Here is a 22,429-nt window from a genome sequence, read left to right on the forward strand (position 1 = left end):
GTAAAAAAAAATGCTAGGTTCCATTTCCATTGTTTTGCTTAAGGTCAGTTGAAGATCTCCCGTGTATATGTTAGGGGAGGGATACAAGGGTGAATAATGCCCATTCGTTTCTTATAAAAGGCTTACCATCAGGTTAGAGAAATGGGACTCGTAAACTTAACATTAATAAGAGTGTGGTGTACCCTGTAAAGGTGCATAACTTGACTCTAGTGAGTCGTAGGGATGGTTGACTGCAGAGGGAGATATAGATTTGGGGAGAAAGACCCCAGATAAACGTGGGGGATGGGCTTTCCTTAGGCCAGTAAAGAGCAGATTGGCTTCAATACATTGTGTTCACTTTCAGCATCAGTAGCTTACAAAGCTCCTTCTGTGTGCTACTTCTCAAATATGACTACATATTAACTTGTTCCTGACTTCAACATCAGTAATTTCCACATCATTTCTCTCTTCAATAGGAAGAAAATAGAGGCTTGGGAAATGTCATTAGTATCCCAAGGTTGTATGTTTCCTGAATATAGCCCCAGGAAATCGTAGACAGCTAAGATCTGTAGAGGTGTGCTTGGGGCAGTAAGTAGCCTCGTATTAGCATAGGATACTGCAGCAGGAATTAGCAAACTTGGTTTAATAAAGGGTCAGGTAGTAGATGTTTTATTCATTGCAGGCTCTCTCTGTGTGGTCCCTTTGGCAGCTATTCAGCTGGGCCACTGTATGAAAACAGCCACAGATAGTTATGAAAGGGCACTTGTGGCTGTGAACCCTGCTGTGGAGCTAGACTCCGCCAGCTGCTCCGAGGCAGGAAGTTGGGCAGTCTACTCCTATAAAGATTTACAGCCTCAGAGACCCAATGGAGTGTTGCCATGAGTCGGAATTGGCTCAATAGCAGTGGACTGGGTGGGTGTTCCAATTAAACCTTAATTGCAAAAATAAACGGCAGGTCAAACTTAACCTGCAAGCCTTTGCTTGGCAATCCCCTGTGGAAGGGAAGCTTAGAAAGGCAGATAGCTAGCACCTTGATTCCACTCTTAGAACCTTTTGTTGTGTTCCTAAAGAGACAGAGACTGTCAAAGTCATTTCATGGTTATTGTTCCAGAGAAGTCAGCTCATATATATAACATACTCTTTTTATCATCTACTTCTATCCAAGTTACTCTAGAAAGTTGCCAAGAAAGCTAAGCTGCGTCTTCAAGCAGATGCTGAAAGAACATTGTTAAATTTTTCTTTCCAGTGCCTTAAGAATTTGTGTTTGTGTTCTTGGATTTATTGGGCAAGAAGGAAACTGTTTATTCTTAGTATTTTGATAGAAGAATGAAAATGTGGGCTCTGTTGGGAGGAGAGAGAGGGACAAAGCATTGAATGTGCAAGCCCATGCCATTTTTTTCAATTGATTCTCAAGACCCATAATTTGTAGATTTGACCCTAAGACTGAGAAATATTGGCAGACTAGTCTGTTGGAGTATAATTCCACCCAAATTCATACAATAAAAATGTTCTAAATGCTGCTGAGAATCCAAAGTCAATAGGGTTGCCAGATTTAGCATCTAAAACTCCAGGATGCCCAGTTAAATTTGAATTTCAGAGAAGCACCACCACCATCAACAAAATTTAGTGCTCCGTTCTCATGGGAACCTCATGTGACAGCAGAACTAGCCACACGGTTTTCTAGCCTGTAATCTTTACAAGAGCAAATTGACAGGTAAAGATTGCCCAGCCTGAGAGGCTGCTGGGGAGGTTTGAACAGCTGACCTGTAGGTTTTCAGCTGAGCTAGGGTTGCTGTGAGTCAGAATCAGTGCAATACCTACCATATGTTCTGTTCAATATTTGGGGCATACTTATACTAAAAAAACCTGTTCATTCTTTACCTGAAATTGGGCATCTTGGATTTTATCTAGAAATTCTAGAAATGAAGAGAGGTGGTGAAGAGGGGAGGGTGGTGTTTACACTATCTATTGCATAATTATGCCTGCTGATTAGCTATCTTTCATCAAGGTAGTTCTTTTTCTTTTAATTGTGGAAGTCTTATGACAGTGGATTCTCATTAATTTCAACCTGACTGGTTTCGAATTTTGATTATTTATGTGCTAGCGTGCACTTTATTCTCTTCATTAATTTAGTAAGCTTATTTGTCATGGATAGTACAAACAAAACTGAAAGAGAACTATTTATCTCCTTGGGAGGTTACAAGTGGTGTAATTACAATCTCCAAATGGAGGAGGCTATCACTAGGCTCTGCTTTTCACCTCAGAATTACAGATTGTTCTCAGCTATTCATTAAAACAAGGCAAGATTCATTAAAACAAGTCAAGACTGAGCAAGCAGTGTGACATGCAGCCACCTGGGTCTTCACAGACCCCGTATGGGGACTGTCCTGCTCCGCTCTTTGGCTGTCAGCTCAAAGGGTCGGGTTGGGGTCTTTGTTTCATTCCCCCTGCTCTCTCCGGCCTTTGTGTAACCCCCACAAGTTAGAAGGCACCCTGTGTTTACTGGTTGAATTAATGAATGAGCGCTATCTGCATGTGTTACAAGAAACGGTTCCTAAATATTTTGCATTTCAAATTTAAAAGACTAGTTCTTTGTCTTATCCCCAATTTAAGGATCAGAAGGGAATTTTTAATTACATTTGTTTCACTCCCTCTTGGTCTTTGGGGGGCTCACATTGAGAGAGTGTAGCTGGACTTCCTCCAAGTATGTTTTCCAGAAGAGAAAGATAGTGAGGAGCTTGGAGAATCACCCCCACACTCCAAGAGCAGCTTCAGTTTACTGGTCTCCAGCTTTCCCATGGCAGTAATGACATTTGTTTTTGTTGTTAGGTTCTGTGGAGTCAGTATGAACTCACGGCAACTCTGTGTACAACAGAAGAAAACATTTCTTGGTCCTGTGCGGTCCTCAGAATCATTACTGAGTTTGAGCCCACTGTTGCAGACATAGTAATGTCATTAGCAGGATGAAATTTTCTCTCTGTCTCTCACTAATACACACATGCACACAATAAATCTCCATTGAAGCCAAAGAGGAAAGGATCTAGTGATGGCATATAACTCTAGCTGACCCTGATAAATAATACTCTAATGACTAAAACAAATACATAGACATTACATGGTCTAAAGCACATTTGTACGATGAGAGACCACCCACCATATAGGTCACCTTACTGCTGAAACCTCCCAGTGGATTCTAGACTCTTGAGGAAAGTTAGGCGTGAATGCTCTATAGTTGGGAAGAGTAAAGCAGAATTTGTTTCTATTTTTGCACTGGTCATCATCTAGCATCAGAAATAAACACAGATGAAACGTGCTCTCAGTTTCTACTTGTGACTTTATTCTTCCCTGCTTCCTTCAGCAAAGAAAAATTATTAGTAAGTAACCAGGAGATTAGGAATCAAACCGCGCTCCTAGTTCCTAGCCCTGCTTCTCTCCCTGAAGTGCATTTGCTAGTGAGTTGAGCCCTGGAGAGGCTGCCTGGAATGTGGGGCCGGGTGGAAACAGAGCTGACCATAATGTTCCTTGGATGCAGCCCTTTCTTTCAAAGAACTGAGTCATGTTCTAACTATTCCCTTTTGTTCTCCCTTTTCCTCACAGCACCCTGGAAGGGTATTATGTGGACGATGCCCTACAGGGCCAGGGAGTTTATACTTACGAAGACGGAGGAGTTCTTCAAGGCACCTATGTAGATGGAGAGCTGAATGGTCCGGCCCAGGAATATGACACGGACGGGAGACTGATCTTCAAAGGGCAATATAAAGATAATATTCGACATGGCGTTTGCTGGATATATTACCTAGTAAGCCTTATGAAGAACCCTGGTGGCTCTGTGGTTAAGCACTTGGGCTGCTAACCAGTAGGTTGGCAGTTCAAATCTATCAGCTGTTGCTCAGGAGAAAGACGTGACTTGTCTGCGTCCATGAAGTTTTACAACTTTGAAAATTTGTGGGGCAGTTCTACCCTGTCTTACAAAGTTGCTAGGAATCAGTCTGACTAAATAGTAATGGGTTTGGGGTTTTTTTGTAGCCTTATGACTTTTTATTTTCTTAGAAAGTGACAGGATGTAAGACACTGCTTTGACTTTTAATACTCAAGAGTGAAATATGTTCTCTATGTTAGAAATTGAACTGTGACATTCTGAAGTCACACAAAAGCAGCAGCCAGCCACTGAAGCATAACCTAACACTTCCATTAGGTATTGGCTTTGGTGATAGTTCTTATATATAGCTATAGCTGTATCTACTATTAATTGTTTTTTAGTACTGTTGGGAACAAATAATTTCTCATAATCTAAACATACTGGGACCTTGAGGAATTTTTTGGAGTGATGGAAATTTCTGGATCTTTTTTTTTTCTTATTAAATTTTATTAGAATTTCTGGATCTTGATTGTGGTTGTGATTATAAAAAAAAAGAGTAAAAAGAAGATATAGATACTTATACATATATAAACATATTAGAACAAATTCACTTTATTGTATCGATAAAGGAAAAAGATATATTGTTTTTAATTCCTTGGTATAATTAAAGGGTGGTAGAATGGTTAAGTTTGCTATTTAAGTCTGTTTCCCACATGTAAAAACCAATCTAGCAATTTCAAAATCTTTTGTAGTTACTGCACTATTGTTACTTGATTTTACAGTTCTATTCCCTACGCTTTAAGTTGCTTTGGGGATTATGTTGTTTAAACTAAAGGGATTAAAATTAATTTGCTTTCAGTATTTGATAGCTTTTCATAATATAGCTGAAGTTATTAAAGTAAAAATGTGGCAAAGCCATGGTTGAGAATTAATGCTCTAATTTTCCTTTGCATTTCAAATATTCCATCTGTTGTTCGTGAGTTCCCAGAAAAACAGATCATAGAAAATATTTATGATTTTATTTTGGGTAGAAATGGTTTCTCTCTCTTCTCTCTCTCTCTGTCTGTCTCTCTCTCAGTGTGTTATCTTCTTCTCTCTCTCTCTCTCTCTCTCTCTCTCAGTGTTATCTTCTTAGAGTTGAAATCTCAAAAGCTCAAACTCATGGCCATCAAATCAGAGGCAACTCACAGCTGATCCTTCAGCTGGTTTTTTGGAGGCAGTAAATCACACGGGAGGTTTACAGCCTGTATTTCTCTTATGGATTTGTGTCAGCTGCCTTTTTGTTAACAGCACAGCTCCTCATGAACTAGGCCACTAGAGCTCTCTTAGGGTTGAAAAGTATTTCTAAAACACAAGTTAACTAGTGCATGTATAAAGATATTTGTTGAATGTTGTTGAGTCAATTCTGACTCTTCTCCAACTAAATAAATGTATTCTAGAAATGTCATTATGGAGTTGATTTTTCACTTACAATAACCTCGTGTGATCGGGTACAACGGCCCCATTAGGTTTTGTAGGTTGTAATCTTAATGGGAGCAAATTACCAAGTCTTTGTCCCAAGGAGCCTCTGGGTGGGTTCAAATCGATCTTTCATCTAGCTTACCTGTTGTGTCCCCAGGGCTCCTTACTCTAGGAATAGGATATGAGAAAAGAACATTGTAAATATTTATTTCAGTAAAGTACTAACACATTTACATATCCTTTTTAGGTTCTCTGATATCAGAAATCATTTTAATTACTACCTAGAAGGAGGAAAGGAAAAAGACAGGAAGTGGGTGAGAGTACTTCTTAGTCTAGGAAGACTGACTTTCATTGCCCCAGTTATCGAGTCAATCCATTTCATCTGAGGTTTTCCTCTTTTGTGCTGTCCCTCACCCTTCCAAGCATGATGTACTTTTCCAAAGACTGATCCCCTCCTGACTACATGCCCAGAGTATGTGAGGAGTGTCAAAATCCTTTCCTCCAAGGAGAAACTTGGTTTCTGCCTCTCCAGGACAGACCTCTTTGTTCTGGCAGTCCATGATACGATCAATACTCTTCTTCAGCACCACAACTCAAAGGCATCAGTTCTTCTGTAATCCTTAGTCATTGTCCAGCTCTCTGATGCATAGCAAGTAATTGCAAAGATCATGGCCTGAATCAGGCAAGCCTTAGTTTCTAGACTGACATTGCTCTTTAGTACTTTGGAGAGGCCCCTGACAGCAGACTTCCCCAGTGCAATTCATCTTTAAATTTCCTGACTACTGGTGCCAAGAGTATTGACTGTGAGCTTGGCAACCTCAGATTATTAACAACCTCAATCTCTTCTCCATCCATCATGGTACTGCCAGTCTTTGTCTTCTTGATGTTGAGCTTCAGTCCATATTGAAGACAACAGTGGTGGCCTTGAACTGTGTACCTTTGGGATTGAAGCCTAGCTTCTTACCACTAGGCCACCAGAGCTCCTTGGTATACCAAGAGTATCTTAGGAAGAAGTTATTAAAAATTAATAATAATAATAATAAACTCATTGCCATTGAGTCAGAAACCCACTGATACCTGACATGAGAGGAGATTGCCCATCTTTTTTCCTGGTGGATCCAGACTGCCAGAGAGATGCCACTTTGGTGTCAACAGTGCAACTTCCTATGGACTATGATACCACCAGAGCTCCAACAAAAGGGGACACTGCGATGCGTGGGCCAGGAATCTAACCCAGCCCTACTGTTTGGCAGAGGAGGAAAACTGTACCACTGAACCACCATTACACTTGGCTCTTTATGGAATTTGCTTTCTTGTCTGTGGTTGCTCTCAAGTTGAGAGCATTCAATCACTTATCTGCCCCTTGAGATCTGAATTGTAATGAAATTGGCATAAGTGTCAGAGATCAATCATGTCCCTTTGATTATGGCAGTGTTATACTGGAGATGTGGTGTAGACTCAGCCAAACTGGGCTTCCTACTCTTCCTGTCTGAACTGAACAGATAGACCAGCTGTTGGTAGAGCAGCTGGAAAGCTGCAGGTTTCACAGTTGAACAGGACCTTCCTGGGTGTCAAGCTTGCCTGGGAGGTGGCAGGAATGGAGAGGGGAATAGGTTCAGCTGTTGGGCACTGCCTGTTCACAGGACCCAGGAGAGGGTGAATGGAAAATGAGGCCATAAGGAGCAGTGGCCTTTATCCTGTGAACACCACCTACTAGAGAAATGGATGTCAGTGAGTGCTGGCTTCTGCCTCTTACCAATCAAATCAATGACTTTCCCACAGGGAGGGGTTGCAGATGAGGACATTTGTGTGACCTGTGACCAAAGCAGGAGCAAGAGGAGGGAAGAGTATTGGTTCTCCCTACAGTACTTGTAACTGCACTCTTAAGGACAGTTTATTGCTTTCAAAAATTTGCTATTGAGCTGTGATGTAACGTTTTTAATTAAAAACTCATAACTACTGTCTGGGGAGTAAAAGAATTATTTCTGTTTTATTATTCTCAACATCTAAATTCACTTCCTCTCAAATCAGAAGTTTAAAGCAATTAAAGAAAAAGGTGTGAGACTGGAGAAAAGATAGGCTCCAGTTACAAATTAACAGTGACAGCTTAGATGAGTTACTGCACATAAGAAGCATACCTTCTCCAATGAGCTTTGGCTCAGTCAGCTCTGGATACCCAGAGGCAGACCCTGCAGAAAGCACACTCCCCATTTGTGCTGGGTTATAAAGCATTAATTTGGGGAGGAGGAAGAGCAATAAATAGTTTTCTAATGTACTTTCTATCCATGAAAAGTTCTTCCAATTATTTCTCTTTCTGTGGAAGTGCTACAGTGTGTTTTCAATTTGTAACTTCTTTTCCTCCAAAGAGCAATTGGAACCCAGTGAACTGTAGAAGTCACGTACAGGGCACCCTTTATTCCAGCTGTCTTTCAGTACACGGTGTCTGGTATCACGCACAAGTCGTCCTGCATCCCTGACTTTGAGTAGAAACCTTTGAGTTAGGGAAATACTGAAGCTTGTAGAATATATTGTACTATTCCATCTTTGTACCAGTCCCACAGAAGCCTTAGATTTCCAGAGAAATATGAGGATTTTCTGGAGTGGAAATAAAAATTAAACACTCTGGTGTATCCTAAAGTAGCATGCTAATTACTTTTTGTAGCTCAGTTTAAGTCAACAAATATCTGTGGATTGCTTTGCTGTGTTGCTACTCCTTAACAGGATACAGAATTGTTTGATAGGTTAACTGATCCACAACAAATGGAGTGAGTAAGAGTTAAATGTGCAGCAAAGCTGGATCCTCTCCTGGAAAGAGGCAAGAGGAAGCACTGAATACAGAAAAGTGAAAAGGAAAAAGACAGCCCTAACTTTTCAGATAGACACTGAGTTCATTCTTAAGTCCATTTTGAACTAAGAACTTTCTCAATTGATCAGAAATTCAAAATTTATTATTGAGAAACAATCTACATTGCAGTTGTTATTGGCCAAATATAGCGAGTTACATTTCTTTTAAAAGTGTGTAGTTAATATAACAAACAGAACATTTATTTCTTAGCTAACAAGCCAAGGGAGAATAGCAGCAGTTTGTACAGAATTATGCAGCTGATGTTGATAGGGCCAGGGGAGCTCTGGTGGCCTAGTCTGTAATGAGTTGGGCTGTTTACCTGAAGGCTGCTCCAATCTGGGGGTTAGAACCACCCCCCCAGCAGCTCCACATGAGAAAGGGTCATTGTCCCGTTGTGACTTAACAGCCTCAGAAATCCAATGGTGGGTCAGAAACAACAACAGTGAGTTTGAGTTTTTTATTGCCTGAGCCAGTGGTAGAGCATCAGTCTCTCACTCTCTAAGGCTTACATGCTTAGAACTTTCTAGATGTTTATTTGAATAAGGGAGGTTGAAAAGACAGACAACATATGCTCTTCTTGTTCATATGAAAAATTCTGGGCTCTTAAACTATTCTCCATAATAGTTTTATTAAGAATAAAAGAGATTCTTTACATTCACACGATATGGATAAATACTATATGTAATATTTTCTGGTTTTTGGTTTTCCCCATCAGGATGGAGGGAGCCTTGTAGGAGAAGTAAACGAAGACGGGGAGATGACTGGAGAGAAGATAGCTTACGTCTACCCTGACAAGAGGACCGCCCTTTACGGAAGATTCATCGACGCAGAGATGATGGAAGGCAAACTGGCCACCCTTACAACCACTGAAGAAGGGAGGCCTCACTTTGAGCTGATGCCTGGAAGTAAGTCAGACCTGTTTCAGATGTATGGTTCTAAGTCCAATGCATGCAGTTACAGCTATTGGAAAAAACACAAAGCAACTCATTGCCGCTGAGTCAGAACTGACTCATAGCTGCTGTTCCTGCAGACTTTTGGAGGCTGCAAGGGAAGAGAGGATGCCCATCTTTCTCCCACAGAGCAGCTGGTAGATTTGAACTGCCTTCTTTTCCCTTAACAGCACAGCTCCTTGCCCACTAGGCCACCTGAGCTCCTTAGAGCAATTTGAGACAAGTTCACTTTCTTCTCCATGTAGCCCGTCCTAAACAAACAAGCAGCAGTTGCTGTGAAGTCAGTTCAGACTCATTGGAACCCCATGTGTGTCAGAACTGTGCTCCACAGAGTCTTCAATGACTGAATTTTTGGGAGTAGATCAACAACAGGTCCCTCTCAGATGACTTGAACCTCCACCTTTCAGTTAACCGCTGACCATGCTATTTGTATCACCCAGCGACTTCCTAGTCCCACTCTAATTGGTGTGTTAAGCAGATGTTACCATTTTAACAGACACCTCAGTGTTGTGGTGGTGAACACCATCAAGCATAAGTCAGTAGGTCAGCTTTGCTTTAACTGGTTTTGGCTGGGTTTGGGTCTTGAAATTTCTGCTGAAGATAAAGACTTTCCCCTCCAGTCTTAAATCTGGGCTCTTGTCTGAAGGGCAGTGCTGCCTGGAGCTTGAGTCTCAGATGGCTCACAGGTCGACCAGAGCGTGAGTAGAAACCTGTGGTGCCGCAAAGCTGCTTAGGACTGAACCACTGCCCCCTTCACTCACTTCATACTGGCCAGATCAAGTCACGCTGCCAGCTGTCAGGGGAACAAGGAAATAGTGACCATGTACTTTTTTTTTTTTTATTATTTGTGTGTGTGTACCATCAAATCGGATCTGACTGGTACAGGAGGAGATTGTCCCTCCTTCCCCGGCAGAGCATCTGGTGGATTTGAACCGTGCGCCTCTGGGATTGCAGTGCAGCTTCTTGCCACTAGGCTACCAGAGCTCCCCTGACCATGTAATTTTAACGTACTGAAAAATCACATGGCAAAAGGCATAGGTTGTTGTTGCTATGTTCTGCCAAATCGTCTGTGACTCATAGGGACCCCATGCACTTTTGAACCCTGCCCTATCCTGACCCAGTCTCACTGTCTCTGACACATTTTACCCCCATTATGTCAGTTACTATGTCAATCCATCTCAGCTGGGGTCTTTCTTGTGCTGTCCCTCCACTCTGCAAAGTGTGATGGGCTTCTCCAATGACTGTCTTCTCCTGACAGCATGCCCAAAGTATATGAGACGAAGTCTCCAAATCTTTGCCTCCAAGGAGCAGCTTGGCTTCACCCTCTCCAAGACAGACCTGTTTGTTCTTTTGGCAGTTCATGGTGTATTTGGTACTCCAGCACCACAACTCAAAGGCATCAATTCTTCTCCTATCCTCCTTGTACGTTGTCCAGCTTTCTGATGCATAGCAAGTAATTGCAAAAGCCGTGGCCTGGGTCAGGCATACCTTAGTCTCTAGATTGACATCATTGCTCCTTAGCACAAGGAGAGTTCCTTGACAGCATATTTTCCTAATGCTATTCATCTTTTGATTTCCTGACTGCTAGTGCCAAGTGTATTGATTGTGGAACAGAGTAAGCTGAAGTTGTTAACCACCTCAAATCTCTTCTCCATCTGTCATGTTCCTGCCTATTGGCCCAGTGGTGAGAATCTTTCTAATACAAGAAAGGTGTGGAGAAATGAGGCAAGAATTCAATCTCTCAAATACTTATACTTGAAAAACTGAAACACAGTTTATTGGTCTTTTAGAACCAAATTAAGTCAATTCCCCCAATGGCACAAATTATATCGTCGTTCTGTCAGAGCGCTGATTGTGAAAGATGCACGCAATGTTGGCATCACCTCTCTCTCTTTAGAGCCCAGAATCTTGTATAGAGCCCAGATTTAATACATTAATAAACCAAGTGGAACCCACATAAAATATATATAATATTGTTGTTGTTGTTGTTGTGCCGCTAAGCAGCTGGCCCTCCAGCAGGTTTTCTTTCTTTTTTTTTTTAATGGCGAAAAAGAAAACCAGTTTACTCCGTAAGCTTTCACTCAAATCACAATAAAGAGTAAAAATAATAGATTTTTATTCCAAGAATAAAATCTTAGGACTAGTCTGGCCTCATTTCTGTAGCTGAAAAGCTAGCTATTACTCATCAGTTGCTAAATAGTTCCTTTTTCAGAGACATTGAAACCATCCAAAAGTTTTCGGATATCCTTGTTTTTAACTGTCGTAGCTTGCTGAATCAAAGCAGCTGAATTTGATACAAGCTTAGTGTCATTTCCTTCAAGAATTAACTCTCTTTCTGGGCTTGAGATACTGAACAAGCAACACGTGGTCTCATTTGAACCCTCCGAACATATTTTTCACCTAAGAAGTTTCAAATTTCTACCAGAAATTTACTCTTGAATCACAACATTAATGGAGAACTGAGCATACACAGACCTCATCTTGTAACAAAAGCCCAGTGTAACACCCTTGATCGTTCTGTATGTGGCTACAGATGGTGTGAACTGTAGCCAGTTCCTTCCTGTTCCCCCACCATTTATTTGTCAATGTGAATCCTCTTCTTTTTCTTCCCAAGGAGACTGTCTACACTGATGTGATTGAAGGTCCTCTGCAAGGTCCCTTGCGGGCCTTTCATGATAACTGTGACCCTTCAGAGTAATATCGACATTCTCTGAAATGTTGGCAGTCTGGTTGCTGAGAATGGTCTTCATTCTCACAGTAAAATGTGGTAAAATCCAGCAGGTTTTCTAAGACAGTGAATCTCACAGGAGGAGATTGTCAATCTTTCTCCTGTGGTGCAACTGGTGGATTCAAACCGCACATCTTCGAGATTGCAGCACAGCTCCTTACCACTAGACCACCAGAGCTCCCTATCTTATTAGTATATATAGTCAAAGTCATTGCTACTGAGTTGGAATCAACTCATAACTGGCCCTCCTATGGGTTTTCCAAGGCTGTAATTCACACAAGAGGAGAGTGCCCATCTTTCTTCCTCAGAGCCACTGGTGGATTTGAACCACCAAAGAGGAGCCACCTTTGGGTTAGCAGTGCAGCTCCCTATGGACTATGCCACTGGAGCTCGCCAATATATATAATAACGTATATATAATATGTCTTATTTCCTGTTGTTGTTGTTGTTGTTGTTGTTGTTGTTGTTGTTAGGTGCATTTGAGTTGAGTACAACTCATAGCAACCCTAGGAACAAAAGATCTGAACCCTCTTCCGTCCTGTGCCATCCTCACACTCCATGACACTCAAAAGCCCATTGCAATAGTCACCATGTCAGTCCACCTGGTTGAGGATTTTCCTCTCCTACACTAACCCTCCACCCTTCCCAGCATCAAGTCCTTCTCAAAGGAATAGCCTTCCTAGCAACATGCCCAAAGTATGTAAAGTGAAACCTCATCATCCTTGCTTCCTAAGAGCACTCTGGCTGCACCGTCTCTAAGACATACCTGTTTTTTCTCTTGGCTGTCCATGGGATGTTCAGTACTCTTCTCAAACACCACAGCTCAAAGGCATCGATTCTTTTTCTGTCATCCTTATTCATTGTCCAGTGCTCAGATGCATAGCTAGTAATCGGAAAGAGTATGGCCTGAATACGACACACTTTAGTCTTCAAATTGACATCACTAGTCCTCAGTAATTTGGAGAGGTCCCTAACTGCAGATTTTCCCAGTGCAGTGCATCTCCTTATTTCCTGACTGCTCATACCAAGCATGTTAATTGTGGGTCCAAGCAAGATGAAGCTGTTGACAGCTTCAATTTCCTCTCCATCCATTATGACACTGCCTCTTGGTCCACTAGAAAGAATCTTTCTTTTCCTGACATTGAGATGCAATCCCTACTGAAGGCTGCATTCTTTGATCTTCTGCAACAAGTGTTTCAAGTCCTCTTCACTTTCAGCAAGCAATGTTGTGTCATATGCATAATACAAGTTATTGAGGAGTCTCTCTCCAATCCTGATGCCACACTTCTCCTCATAGAGTCTAGCTTCTCAAATAATTTGCTCAGCATACAGATTGAACAGGTATGGAGAGAGAATACAACCCTGGTGCCCTCCCTTCCCAGTTCTGAACCATGCAGTGCTCCCCTGCTCTGTTCGGATAACAGCCTCCTGGTCCAGATATAGTTCGGCATGAACATAATCAAGTACCCTGGGATTCCCATTCTTCTCAATGCCAGCCACAATTTGTCATGATCCACATAGTCAACATAATCAGTAAAGCACAAATTGACATTCTTCTGGTATTCCTTACTTTCAGCCAGGATCCATCTGATATCAGCAATGATATCCCTCCCTGGTGGCCACAGCTTCTTCCAAATCCTGCTTGAAATTCTGCCAGTTCCTTATCTATGTACTATTCCAACTGGTTTTTTAATGATCTTCAGTGGGATTTCCTTTTAGAAATGTATTATGTTATTGTATGAACAATAACACATGAACAAATTTTGTACATAGAATTATTTATTGTAGTAGAAAATCTGGAAAATACCAAAAATTATGCAAAGAAATGTCAAGATTTTTGCCTCTTGAGTTGCAGTACATAAAAGCTGCTGCATGCATAAGTATTACAGACTGAATTATGTTCCCTCTCTCAAAAGAGGTATGTGTGGGATCTTAGCTTCAGTTGCTAATGGAGAGGTCAGTGATCGACCCCCCCAGGCACTCTCTGGACCTATGTGGGAATTTACTTCTATAAAGATTCACTGCCTTGGCAACCGTCTAGAGTAGGTTTACTCTGTTCTCTTATGAATGAATGAATTATAGACAAAGGGTATGGGCATAAGCTACAACAGAAAGTAAGAACACTAACAGGACACATTCCTTTTGCCTGAAACATGACTGGCTGTGGTGAAGCCTGCTCTGACTCATGGGGACCCTGTGGATATCAAAGGGGAACTCCGCTTCTGGGGGCTTTCAAGCAGGTAACTCTGTGGGAGTAGATTGCCAGACCTTCCTCCCGAGAAGCCTTTGAATGGATTTGAACTTCTAGCCTTTCAGTTAGCAGTCAAGCGTACTCAATATGTGTACCACCCAGGGATTGCTGGAGCATCGACCTTGTCTGAGCGAGTAGAGGAAGAGTGTGCATTGAAGATGATGCCATAAACATTGTAAAACCAGAAACAGATTCTGGTGCATGTCCTCGAGAGTCCCTAATGCAGTACTTTCCCTGTTGCTGGCACTTAGTATATTTGTGATCAAAATATTAGTGTCTAGTAGATTATGGGAGTTACAGGATAATATCCTCATACTAGAACAGTTATTCCATACAAAAGTTTGATTTTTTTTTTCTTTCTTTTTGAACAAAATTCCTTTAATGGGTTCTGGATCAATCCAAAGCTGCTTCTGTCAACCTTTTTCAGTTTTGCTTTTATTGCCAGGCATTTTGGCCTCTTATAGACCAAGTCTTTCAGGTTTATGTGGACCTGGGTGCTGGCTGGGTTTGACCCATAGAGGTCTTTGGTGTGATGAATTGTTTTTGTGCTGCTAAGCCGAAGACTGGGCCCCTCTGACAGTTTGAGGACTCGCAGTTTCATGGATGAAAGATGGGAAATCGTCCATGCAGTTTACAGCCTTGGAAACCCCCCAGGGGGTCGGTCAGCTATGAATTGGCTCTGACTAAATGACAATGAGTTGCACTGAATTGTGTTTATAGACATTATAACTTGACTGTCAACATAAGGACAACAGGATTGGGTTTTGATGTTGTTAGCCATGGTCTTGTAATACTCACCAAATGATGGAGTGGGGCTATGGAAATAAGGTGCATGCACTACCGTAGGGGTGGGATAATGCAAACTTAGGCATCAAGGGTATTGGCTAATTAGTAAGTCCATCTAGACAGGCTTTAAATGAGCCACTCCAGCAGCAGAAAGCAGATACCAGAGAAAGAGAACTAGGAATAGAAAGTGCCCTTTAGACCTGGGGTCCCTGTGCTGAGAACTTGCTAGACTAAGAAGACAGAGTACTGCAGCACTGGAGATGATAAGAGATGGCAAGAGGTAGTAGCCAAGAAATAAGTTATTTAAATAAAGAAATTTCAAAACCACGTTGGGATTTTAAAGAGATATATTTGGTGGTTGTTTATTGTTTTGTGTACTGTCAAGCTCGGAACTGACCCATAGCTGACCCTCTGGCAAGTTTTCCAGGGCAGTTAATCACACGGGAGGAGATTGTCCATCCTTCTGTGGAACAGCTTGAACTGTGTACCTTTGGGATTGCAGCACAGTTTCTTACCACTAGGCCACCAGAGGGTTATTTATTAAGACCTAAAAATAAAACTCCAAAATAAACCTTAAAGCTATTTGTTTAGTAATTAGATAACAGATACAGGAAAGTGTGTTAAGGGAAGGGCAATACAAAATAATGTGGTTAGCAAAAAGAAAAGAAAATTACCAATTATATTGAAGAATCTCATCCTATTTAGTATATGTTGAATAATAGTTTTGGGTATTTAACTACCTCTTGTCTGGACTTGTAGTGCAGTATGTTTTGTGCTGCCAACCAAAAGATTGGTGGTTCAAATCCACCAGAAGGGCAGTCTTTTCCTGTAAAGAGTTACAGTTTTAGATAGCCAATGCAGAGTAACCATGACTGGAAATCAACTTGAAAGGAGTGAGCTTGATGTGCATTCAGTGTTTGTCTCGTAGAAATGTTTTAAAAAGTTCTTAAAACATTTTGCCACCAAAAAAAAGGGTTCTTTCTTAACTAACTATACTAATATATTTGTTTGTTTCTTAGGTTCAGTGTACCATTTTGATAAGTCAACTTCATCTTGCATTTCTACCAATGCTCTTCTTCCAGACCCTTATGAATCAGAAAGGTATTTTGTTCTTTTTGGTTTTTACTGCAGTGTTTACTTGAGGTTTAAAAGTCCTGGGGGAGGGAACAATGTCGCCTCTATGTTTCTCGGCTCCAGTCAGCAGCAGGTTCAAATTAAGCTCTTCATGAAAATACTGTTTTTCTTTAAGATACCTCTGCATAATCATTTATACATCCTGAGGAAGGTTTTATTGATGTCCAGAATCTGTCCCTGTGAGAGTTTCTCCACCCAGGGCACTTCACGGCCATGATAGGTCCAGCCCTGACTGGACACCTCTGTGGAAAGAGCAGTTCAGCCAGCTGCGCCTCCTTCAGGGACCTCTTTTGGGACCCCAGTGCTACAGTTTGTGATAAAGCTGCATGCTGCCTGCAGTCCTCCAAGTCCTAGCCTAGGCACAGACCAGAATACATCTTTTTTAAGAAAAAAGGAAAGTCTGGTAAATATACAGGGAATAAAACATCAGCTATCTCTATAATCTTCACATGTATTAAGAAAGTCAACCTTATTACCAAGAATCAGAAGAATTCACTAATAGCCTGCCCTCCAGCAGTTCTCATACCATAAATTGCATAGGAAGAGACTGTCCGTCTTTCTCCCTTAGAGCAGCTGTAGATTCTGATCACTAGAGAAGCACATCCTCTGGGTTAGCAGCATAACTCCTGACAGACCCAGCCATCAGAGCTCCCCGCACATGTCTAGTTGAGTGATACCAAGCATGTGCTTCATTTTGTTTAGTCATCACCACTGATTGTTCTTGGAATTTTCCATCATCCTTAACTGACATTCGATGTCCACTAAGCACCGAACACCTCTTTTAACAGAAGACAATTTCTTGTTTACCTTAGCAAAATATAAGAAACATAACATTCCCGTTTCAGATTCTGTAAACTCACTTCCAGAATGTCAAATCCTGTTCCATTTTTTTCTATAATCTATGAGGATAGCTAAATGCTAGTCCTGGATTTCTGTGGTACCTCACCTGGGATTCTTCCTCCCCAGCAGCTGGCCTATTTATGAGTAAAGGTGTCATCCTGGGTTGGTTTTCTCTTTGAAAGCCTGGCTTCCCTCCCACTCAGTTTCTGTTCCCATCTGAGAAATAAGCTGTGGTGTTTGGCACAATGAAAGGCTTCTTTCTTGACATGAAGCACTGGCCCATTTACAAAAGGGTTTGGTCTCTTGTCCCCAAACACAACAGCACCATAACCATATGAATTGGGCTTTGTGATTTCTGTGTTGCTGCTGCATAATAATATCCTCAAAACTACCAGTGGTTTATAAAAGCAAACATTTCATTTTACACCCATGTTTCTGTCGGTTGGCTGAGGCTCTGCCATTTTGGCTAGGCTCAGCTCAACAAGGCTGGACTCCAGGTTTCAAGTTGGGTTCAGGTCTGTTTCAAATATATTCATTCCAAGACTTGGGCAAAAAGAGCAATAGCTCCCTGAGGCATATTCTTCTGAAAATGAGTAGAAACTCTAGAGAAGTCTAGCAGGAACTCACAATACTTCTTAATACCTTAGATGCAGCCAGTTCTACACACATTCCATTCTCAAAGCAGATCACAGGGCCGAGCCTTAAGTTCAGCAGAGAAGGGGTGTATCCTCTCCCTGCTTTGAAGGGAGGTACCATGAAGTCACATGGCAAAGTGGAAAACAACTACATATAACTCTAAGTGGGGACTGACTCGGAAATCATAATTCAGTGGACTAGTCCTCCAAATATGCTTAAGATTCATGCAACAAAAATTACAGGTGGCTGGCTCAATGTCCAAATAAATGGTAATGAAGTATATGTTGTTGTTATATGCCATCGAGTCACCTGCGACCCTATGTACAACAGCTCTGAAGCCTGGCCTGGCCTGAGCCAGTCTCACTAATTCCAACACACCAACCCCCATCGTCCCGGTTACTGTATCAATCCATCTCATCTGGCATCTTCCTCTGCTGCACTGTCTCTCCACCCTTCCAAGCATGATGTCCTTCTCCAAGGGCCAGTCTCTCCTGGCCACATGCCCAAAGTATGTGAGATGGAGCATCAAAATCCTAGCCTCCAAGGACAGACTGGGTTTCACCCTCTCCAAGACAGACCGATTTGTTTTCTTGGCAGTCAATGATCTAGCTCCATTATCACTAGTGGTGTTTTCTCTTTTTTATAAACCAGTGGTTGGTGGTGCATTTTTTTTTTCTTTAAGGACCAGGGAGTAAATAGTTTAGTCTTTACAAGCCATATGTTCTCTGTTGCAACTCTTCATTGTTATAGTGGAATAATAGTCTTAGACAATATTAAATACAAATCATAGCTGTTCCAATAAAACTTTATTTACAAACATGGTATATTTGGCCCTTGGGCCATAGCTAGCTAGCCTCTCCTATAAACACTTTTCTTGTGAAATACTTATCATTGCATATACTCTACTACCTCTGCTTTATGTTAGTCTTTCACGTAAAGGATTCCTCTTGCGGCTTAACTAAAACACTCTTCCTTTTAGCATTTACAAATATAGTTTGGTTTTAATTACCTTTGCAAAGTATTTTAGTTCTTTGCTGGGGTAAAAATTATCCTTGATTGAAACTATAAAATTCTACTTTTAAAGAAAAAACCTTATAGCACATACTAATCGCTGTGAATATGACAATAATCTTTATATCAGTAACCTTTAAATTCTACTACTAAAAAAGCCATAATTACTCTTTTTTTTTCATTTCCAATGCCAGAATAATTTTATTTGCCAAATATTACCAATGCTTTTCATCCACTTGTCCTTCTTTTCTAAGAAGTGGTATTTTTACTTTAATAACGATAATAATGTTTTGCAAGTAGATTTGGGGAATAATATGTCAAAATAAAAATCACGGTACTCTTTATTTATTTATTTCTATTTAGGGTATATGTTGCTGAATCTCTCATTTCCAGTGCTGGAGAAGGACTGTTTTCAAAGGTAGCTGTGGGGCCTAATACTGTTATGTCTTTCTACAATGGAGTCCGAATTACACACCAAGAGGTGAGTGGGGTGGGAATAAAAAACAGCTTAACTGGTTAAAGGCTTTGTTTCAATCTCTTTTAAATGTTCTCATTAGTCGTCTTCTCTCTAATAGTCACAAGAAATGGAAAGGAAGAACATACTGGCATTTTGTAAAAGTGATAAGCCAAATTCTTTTCCTTCTCTTTATTTTCAACCCCAGCTGGACACTGTCAATAATTAGGGTTTGATTTGAGGCAGAATGCCTTGTGGGAAATCCCCATACTTCCATTTGTTCCAAAATCCTTGCAAGGAACAAGATGGGGAGATCTCCTCTTTGTTGCTAGCTGCGTAGTACAGATCAAAATGAAACCACTTCCCACCTGGACGTGGGTTGGGTCTTCACCTTTTGACAACTGCAGCACCCTTCTCAACTGCATCACCCTTCTTACCAGCCACCCATGTGGTACTCTTTCCCTTTTACCCTCACCACTAGGGCTATGTCAGACTTTGCAAGTTAGAGGGACTTTGCCCTTCTAATTGACTTCCCATGTGGCCTTCCTCTCTCCTCCAGCCACCCACAGCGGGGTCTCCCAAGTTAGAAAGGCTCTGCCATTCCTCTGCCTCTGCTGGCTCATGCCCCTTTGTTGGTGCATTAATTCTCTAGAATGGTTCACAAAACTTATGGAAACTGTTAACCATACTAGGGAGCTCTGGTAGACTAATGGTAAGGAACTGTGCTGCCATCCCAAAGGCACACAGTTCAAATCACCAGCTGCTCCATGGGAGGAAGATAAGCAATCTCCTCCTGTGTGATTTTCTGCCTCTGAAAACCCACTCAAGGGTCAGCTTTGGGTCACTTTCAACTTGACTACACATAACAATAACAACAACAACAACAACAACATGAGCTCTGGTAGCACAGTCGCTAAGGAGTTGTGCTATTAACCCAAAAGTAGGGCCTCTGGCAGTGTGAATTCTCCTTGGAAGAAAGATGGGTAATCTCCTCCTTTCAATTTAGCACTTCAGAAACCTACTGGAATCGATTTGGACTCAACAGCAATGGGATTTTTTTTTAAGTAAATGATCATAGTAACTTCCACTCATCTAGCATAACCAGAAAGGATATAAATTAATCCATCAGGCACAGTTTAATCTGGGTCCAGCGTGAAGTCTCGAGGGATGCACCCCCTCTCTTGTATCCCTCCTGTTGGAGGGGCAAGCCTCTCCGGCTTCCTTGTGCAGAGCCTTTATTTAATGAGTGTACATAACTAGATTATATCCCTCAGCCTTCCTGAGGTTAGTTAACGGTGGAGCCCCACCCATTCACAGACATTTTTAGGTGCTATTCAAAGTTACTGACATAAAATCACCACAATTGCTAGGGCGTTCTGAGGGCTATCTTTCCAGAAACCCAAGACCATGGCCCAGTCAAGTTCTTTGTGTCACAGTCACACAATAGCTGACCTCTTGTCAGAAGGCTCCATTTCCTTGGTCTTTAAGGTTAATCTTTGATATATTGCCAAAATTTTATGCAGGGTTTTGTTTTCTGTCCCAGGGGAAATTAACATCTCAGAATGTGGGTGAGTTGAGTATAGAGACTCTTTGATTAAGGCATAAATAGGAGAGGAAGACAAGCCTTTCTGGAACCCATGAACAACAGCACTATGGGAGTTCCACAGAGTCAGAGGCACTGCTTTCGTTTATAGGAATCTAAGCACTCATGTAGGTGGACAAGACCATGGCTAGGATATTTACATATTTCTAATTCAAAGCTTTACAGAGTTGACTCCGGGGTTCCTGCCACTGACACCTGTCTCTGTGTGGTTAGAGCTATCCAGGAAAGATCAGCCTAGGAAAGTTACTGCTCTCTCTCAGGCTGATCTGATGGCCGTGATTACAGCTGCAAAGCTATGTGGCAGGCGCAGGCCAGAAAGAAAGTCAAATGGCACCTGAGCCTATATGATGAATCACTGCTGATTGAAAGCTCTTCTCCAGACCTCAGCCTCCCACAAGCCAAGCGCTTTGGATTTTAAGCTCTAATTCAGTTCCTTCATTTCACAATTGATTTCTCTAAGTGTCTTCTTAAAGGCAAAGGCTTGATACTTTTAGCACACTGAGTGATTTTCATCTTTGTCTCACTTATATTAAATATTTAGAACTTAAATTTATTGCTAACATCTCACATTCACATGAAAACCCAAGAAATTCAGCATATGAAAAATACATTCAGGGTTGATTAGACATTGTTATAAACTATAATAATCAGCACTAATTAATATTAATAAAACAAAAAGCCTATGAATGACTATGAAAAAAAGGTATGATTTATAAATTTTCATGCAAATAAAATAATAAACAACTAAAGGTACCTTCAGGATATTTATATATAATATATTCATCCAATATACATTTTACAGATAAGGAAATGGAATCCCAGAGAGGTTGACCAATATGGCCAAGGTTGCAAAGGTAGTGTGTAGTTTAAGTAGGATTTCAGGGAGCAGACTCTGGCTCTGTGCTGAAACCACCTTGCCATGTTATAATAATTAATGAGACACTGTCCTTGCCCTCATGAAGTTTAGAGGCTGTTGGAAAACTAAAAACAAGAAGAAAAAGCACAGTGTAGGATATCGCTCTCTTACTCATTGCCCTCGAGTTCATAACTGGTCCTCTAGCGGGTTTCCAAGGCTGCAAACTGCACAGGAGGAGATTGCCCATCTCTCTCCTGCAGAGCTTCTGGTAGACTGGAACCACCAGAGAGGTGCCACGTTTGGGTTAGCAGTGTAATGAATGCCGAATGGACTGTGCCACCAAGCTCCCTAATGGTAACAGAGGCAGGTGATCATTACTGCCGTGCATCAGTATCATGTTGGAATATCCAGATCTGTTTGGTTTTGTTTTTTTAATTTGGCTACTTCTGTGCCTTCTGTATCTAGATCAATGCCTGCAACAGTCAGCACTGAGGAAATAACTCTCACAAATAAAAGCACAATTTAGAAATGGGAAAGATAGTATATTAATGAGAGTCAATAATTTTGAATGAAAATGTGATTCTGTTTGCTCTGAAAGACTGGCATTAACCATTTCTGGGGTGTTTTGGTCAAGAGTAGTTTAGAGGGGGAAGGCTAATATTTACACTATAAACAGTGCATGCTGTTATAGGTGAGAAAGTCAATCAGGAATTGTCAACTGGAATCTCTAAATAGTACAAATATTTAATATGCTTGGCTGCTAAGTGCCAAATTTTAAATGCTAAAAATTGTATGTTCAAATCTATGCATGGGTGCCTCAGAAGAAAAGTCTGGCGATTTGAATCATGGAGTGGTACAATTGGCTGGGGGGGGGGGGGGGTGGATGAGAGAAATTGGAAGAATCTGTTCTCAAAAACAATGTATTCTAATTGTGTAAAGAAACTAGTATAAATTTTTTTGCCAAAGGGGCCCTTTAGAGTAGTGAGAGAAGATCTTCACCCTGAAACCCACAGTGTCCCTTTTCAGCAGGAAGTAG

The 22,429-nt window shown here is 41.3% G+C and overlaps 1 protein-coding gene and 1 pseudogene across 1 annotated transcript in view; one reads left to right on the plus strand and one right to left on the minus strand.

The window, feature by feature from the left end:
- SETD7 (SET domain containing (lysine methyltransferase) 7) overlaps nt 1-22,429 on the plus strand; it is a 61,444-nt gene that overhangs the window by 25,814 nt on the left and 13,201 nt on the right. Inside the window, exons 3-6 of the mRNA XM_006887026.1 lie at nt 3,577-3,778; nt 8,860-9,049; nt 15,879-15,960; nt 18,844-18,961. Coding sequence (XP_006887088.1) covers nt 3,577-3,778; nt 8,860-9,049; nt 15,879-15,960; nt 18,844-18,961 — 592 coding nt within the window. The remainder of the gene's footprint in view (nt 1-3,576; nt 3,779-8,859; nt 9,050-15,878; nt 15,961-18,843; nt 18,962-22,429) is intronic.
- On the minus strand, nt 11,266-11,844 carry LOC102874308 (annotated as a pseudogene).

The sequence above is a fragment of the Elephantulus edwardii genome, unplaced genomic scaffold (genome assembly GCF_000299155.1).
Source record: "Elephantulus edwardii isolate Elephantulus edwardi_28Jun2011 unplaced genomic scaffold, EleEdw1.0 scaffold00053, whole genome shotgun sequence".
NCBI classification, from domain to species: Eukaryota; Metazoa; Chordata; class Mammalia; order Macroscelidea; family Macroscelididae; genus Elephantulus; species Elephantulus edwardii.